Here is a 5,436-nt window from a genome sequence, read left to right as displayed (position 1 = left end):
GACAGAGAGATTTGCACTGGAACAGGTTTGCTGGGGGAGGCTTGGAACCCTGTGGAGGGATTGAGAGACACTGTGATTTATGACTGCACCCGTAGCAGTGACCCACGTCAGGGCAGCTGGTGAATAAAGCCCTGTGGGAAAGGACTCACGTTGGAGAAGTTCGTGGAGGACTGTCTCCTGTGGGTGAGACCCCACGGTGCAGCAGGGGGAGGGTGTGGAATGAATGCTCCCCCTGCACACCCAGGCCAAGAAGGAAACCAACTTGCAAGGGACTGACTGAACCCCTCCCATCTCCCAGTCCCTGCACCCCTGTGCTTCGATCGGAGGGAAGAAGGGAGTGAAATCATGACTAGAGTGAAGTCTGCTAAGAAGGAAGCTGGGGGGGAGGTTAGAGGTGTTTTAAGTTCCGAGAGAGGAAAACAGCTCATGAAGAAGTAGCTGAGAACCCCATTTTCCCCAGTGCCTGCCCCCCTACGCTGCCAATGGGGTGAAGACGGGAGCAAAATTCTGACTAATGTCTGCTAAGAAGGGAGAGGTGGGGAGGAAATGTTTTAAGATTTGGTCGTGCTTCTGACTCCAGTTTCACTCTTTTTGTCATGTAGACTAAGAAATTAGACAGTTTTCCTTCTTCACTCTGTGTTGAGTCTGTTTTTCCCATGTCGTTGATGACAGGACAATCTCTCCCTGTCCTTACACTGATTCCTAAGCCTCTCAATATATATTTTCTCCCCTGTCCAATAACAAAGGGGAGTGACACACCGCCTTTGGTGGGCATCAGGCCTCCAGCCAGCTCTAAACCACCACAATGGACCAAAAGATGTTCCTGTTCCAGAGAATCTCCTCTGAAAGCTGACCCCCTTCACACGCTGCTTGGCCGTAGCAGCAGCTGAGGAGAGAGATTTCATGGTTATTAAACTGTGTCATGTTTAACTGCTGTTTGTTGTCAGAGAAATACGTCTGTGCCTGTGAGCAGAGATGATAGGAGGAAAAGTGTTGGGAGTCCCAGGAAGAGCAAGGTTCTCCATGCAGGGTTGGATCTCAAGAGACTGCTTTTCCTGCCTGTCCAGATCTCCTTAGGAGACCTCTGGACCAGCACCCATTGCAGCATGCTGCTGAACTTTCTTCCATGGTCTGAAATATGACAGAAACTTTTTTTCCTATGAAAAAACCCTCCATTGTGATACTACTTTGAAATTTTCATCTCCAACTATTTTTAAATGTCTTATTTTTTTAAAGAAAATGACTTGAAGAGCCATGCTTGTAAGGGCTTCCTCTGTGATTGCTGAGCCCCATGGTACACTTTCTTCTGAGTCCAAGGATTTCAAGATACCAATAGGAAAGTGAAGAAACCTCTCAAGAAGTTCAGTCAGGAGTCATGCCCAAAGCACCCTGAAGCATTATCAGGCCCCACTGGGAGCCATTCCTGACAAATCTTCCCCATGGGCTCATTAGAGCAGACAACTGGAGGCCATGAGGACAAACACAGGCAAAGCACAGGCAGCTCTGATGCTGAGGACACCCTGGCTTGGTCTGACAAAGCAGCAATGCCAAGTGCTGACCCCCCACTCCTGGGCAGGGAGATCCTGACCCCCACCTGTGTCTCAGAACTCTTCCTTGGGATGTGGGCTGTGACACCAAGGGAAGGACAGTGGTATGAGACATGGTGTCTTCCCCTGGCATGGGTTTATGGAGGCAATGATACTCTATGACTGTGAGGACAATGTGGTGCCTCTGAGGCCTCTGTGGCAGGGATATCAGCTCTAGTCAAGGAGACAAAGACCTGGCTGCCACCCTTGTCCATTTGCACCACAGGCCATCCCACACTGCCCCACTGTTTGCCTGTGCTGTTTGCCTGCAGGCTTCAGGCACCCAACCCCCTTCCCCACCTTAATCTCATTCCATGATGTCCCTGCCTGTTCTGCTGTCTTTCCCTCCTCATCAGCTCTTCCCACAAACACAAAGACACCAGCTCATCCACATCTCCTCCAAGTGACTTTAAGCACCACAGCAGTGCCCTCAGAGTGACATTTCTTTATCCTCATGGCAAATCTGACCTTCAAAGCTGCAGTTTCACATGGACTTCCTTTCTTATGTTCTTTCCCTGTAGCACAAAGAGGGCTTCCCTCAGGCTCCCCTTCCCCAGGCTAAAGAAGCCAGGGTCTCTCAGCCTCTCCACACAAGACCCCTAACTGTATCTTGGCAGACTTTCTGCCCACATTACAGTTCCTCCCAGTCCTCCAGACTGGGGAGCCCCACACTGGGACTGACTGCTCCAGAGGTGGCCTCACCTGTGCTGAGTCCAGATGGACCAGAAGGGCCCTTGTCTGCGTGGCCACTCTCCACCCAGTGCAGCCCAATGTGCTCATGGCCAGATTCCAGTTCAGCACCTCTGACTGCTACGGCAGCCCCTGGAATGATCAAATTCTTCTCCTTGTGACCGCTTCCCCATCTAGTCATGTCTGAGCTGCCTTGATGTGCGGGTGTTGTGGTGGAACCTTTTGTCATGGTATCTCCCTTGAGGTTTTAAGAGAAGGTTTAAGAAGATTTGAGAGAGAAAGAGAGAGAGAATGCAGCAGGGGAAGGGGGTGTGGATTTCCACCCCCCCAGCTAAGAAGGAAAACAATTCCGGAGGAACGGACTGAAACAACATTCCCCCAGACCCTGCCCCTCCCTGTGCCACTGTGGGGGGGATGATGGGAGAAAAATCATGACTAAAGTGAAGTCTGCTAAGAAGGGAGGGATGGGGGAAGGTGCTTAAAGACCTGGCTACTCTTCTCACTACCTGACTCTGGTGTCACTGGGTGTGTAGCTGTAGTGTAATAAATTAGTTTTCTTTCCTTTATTCTGTGTTGAGTCTGTTTTGCCCGTGACACTAATTGCAGGGTGATACCTCTCTGTCCTTATGTCAAATCCTAAGCCTCCCACTATCTATGTTCTCCCCTTTCTGGCTGAAAAGGGGAGTGATAGGAGGATTTTGATGGGCATTTGGCCTGTAGACAGGGCCAAACCACTGCAGTTTTCAATAGACTGTGGAGGGGCATAAAGTCCCTGTATTACACATGAAAAACCTGTTGGGGAAGGCACTCTGGGTTGTTCCTTCTTCAGACAAAGGCAAACCCATTCATGGGATTGCTTTTGCTCAGGGACCTGGGCGCAATTGGTGGGGGATGCGAAAGGATGGGGAAGTCCAGTGTGTACCCCAAGGGGGGTTAGTTCTAGGAAAGGATAGACAGGAAATTTTTGGTGTATAAATAAATCTGTCCATGGCAGAAGTTCTACATAATAGATCAATGATGTTCTGAATGTCCCCAATACTCTGAACATGTAAGATCTGGCTATGATGTAGACGGTGTAGAAAAAGGGGTGGATAATGACCTGGTTCTGGCCAGGTAAGAGTTAACCTCCCCAAGCAGCCAGCACAGGTGATCTGAGTTCACCTGGGCTATTTTCCATACCACCTGACACCACTTCCATGTAAAAGAAGCTGGTTGGGGAAGGGTATGCTCTTGGTGCCTCCAGAAGAGTTAGTCTATCTGTCTGTCAGGTATGCTGTGTTAGCAGTGGGTGTAACTGGCCACTCTTGTTCTACATTAATGGTGAATTTTGTCAGTAAACTGTCCTTAACCAGTCCTGTCACGGTGGGAAAGCATTGCCATTACAGACAAGTACTCCAGTTGTTCAGCTGATGAAAAGGTTCTTGTAAAATTTTTATTAACAAAAGGGTGAAATAAAGAGGAAAATTATGGCTCTGTGGAAGCAGACGTGAGGCAAAGAGAGCACAGCTCATCCTTACACGGAAGAGCAGGTGATACTGCATTAGGAATGGGATGAACGTTGACCATGTTAGTATAGCTTAGACAAACTAGAGAGAAACCAAAAACTACCAACTAAAACCCCTATTAAATATGAACTGATGATAACAGGAGTTACATTGTCAGTGGTATTCAGAAGACAAGCAGTTTATTGCTGCATAGAAACATCCAGTCATCAGTTTCCACATGGCATCCTTGAGCTCCTGGTTCCTCATGCTGTAGATGAGGGGGTTCACTGCTGGTGGAAACACTGTGTAAAGAAATGCCAATACCAGGTCCAAAGATAGGGAGGAGATGGAGGGGGGCTTCAGGTGGTCAAACACACCAGTGATAATAAACAGGGAGACCACAACCAGGTGAGGGAGGCAGGTGGAAAAGGCTTTGTGCCGTCCCTGCTGCGAGGGGATCCTCAGCACAGTCCTGAAGATCTGCACATAGGACACCACAAGGAACACAAAACACCCAAAACCTAAACAGGAACTGAACACAAGGACTCCAATTTCCCTGAGGTAGGCATCTGAGCAGGAGAGCTTGAGGATCTGGGGGATTTCACAAAAGAACTGGTCAACAGCATTGCCATGGCAGAGGGGCAGTGAAAATGTATTGGCTGTGTGCAGCACAGCACTGAGAAACCCACTGGCCCAGGCAGCTGCTGCCATGTGGACACAAGCTCTGCTGCCCAGGAGGGTCCCGTAGTGCAGGGGGTGGCAGATGGCAACGTAGCGGTCATAGGCCATGACAGTGAGCAGACAGAGCTCTGTAGAGATCAAAAATAAAAAGAAAAAGATTTGAGCCACACATCCTGTGTAGGAAATGGCCCTGGTGTCCCACAAGGAATTGGCCATGGATTTGGGAACAGTGGTGGAGATGCAGCTAAAGTCAAGTACAGAGAGGTTGAGGAGGAAGAAGTACATGGGGGTGTGGAGGTGGTGGTCACAGGCTATGGTGATGATGATGAGGCCATTGCCCAGGAGAGCAGCCAGGTAGATGCCCAGGAAGAGGCAGAAGTGCAGGAGTTGCAGCTCGCGTGTGTCTGCAAAGGGCAGGAGGAGGAACTGGCTGATGGAGCTGCTGTTGGACATCTGCTGCTGTCAAGTGGAGACCTGTCCAAGGAGGAAAAGGCAAAGAGAAATTAGGGAATATTTCCTTGAGGAAAATCCCTTCCACTACTTATGGAATGCTCTCAGGTTGACTCTAAGTATTCAGGGAGAATTTTGTCAGGTCCCTTTTGGGAGGTCTGCTTTGTGCTGGCTTGATTCTACCACTGCTGTAAAGAGGGAAGTCCTACAGATTGGGGTCCTGAAGTGAGGGTCATCTCAAGGTCAGCCCCACCAATGGACATGCCCAGAGCCCCAGGTAACCAGTGGACAAAGTCAGCAAGGACAGGAGAGGAAACAGGGAGAAATGCTCCAGCCCAGGCGGGAAGTACAGGGACAGACAGACAGGTACTCAGGGGTTTTTCCTCTCTGTGGGTTGGACTTCCAAGGAGAAGGCTCAGCCTGAAACCCTGGCACTCTGTGTGCAGAGTCTGTGCTGGGTGACAGAAACCAGGGGGTTGGTGAGGGAAAGTGTCTGCATTGCAAGGAATGTCAGGGAGGTACCAAATTGCCACTGCCAGGGCATT

The 5,436-nt window shown here is 49.8% G+C and overlaps 1 protein-coding gene across 1 annotated transcript; it reads right to left on the bottom strand.

The window, feature by feature from the left end:
* Positions 1–3,934: 3,934 nt before the first annotated feature.
* On the bottom strand, positions 3,935–4,894 carry LOC311199244 (olfactory receptor 14A16-like; the record flags this gene model as incomplete). The annotated part of the gene is made up of 1 exon (XM_084273305.1): positions 3,935–4,894. One exon carries the CDS (start codon positions 4,892–4,894, stop codon positions 3,935–3,937), a length of 960 nt encoding a protein of 319 aa, XP_084129431.1.
* Between the last annotated feature and the right edge of the window lie 542 nt (positions 4,895–5,436).

The sequence above is a fragment of the Gallinula chloropus genome, assembly GCF_964237585.1.
Source record: "Gallinula chloropus genome assembly, chromosome: 19".
Taxonomy (NCBI): Eukaryota; Metazoa; Chordata; class Aves; order Gruiformes; family Rallidae; genus Gallinula; species Gallinula chloropus.
The sequence above is the reverse complement of the archived record's forward strand: the minus strand, read 5'-3'. Positions and strand labels throughout refer to the sequence as shown.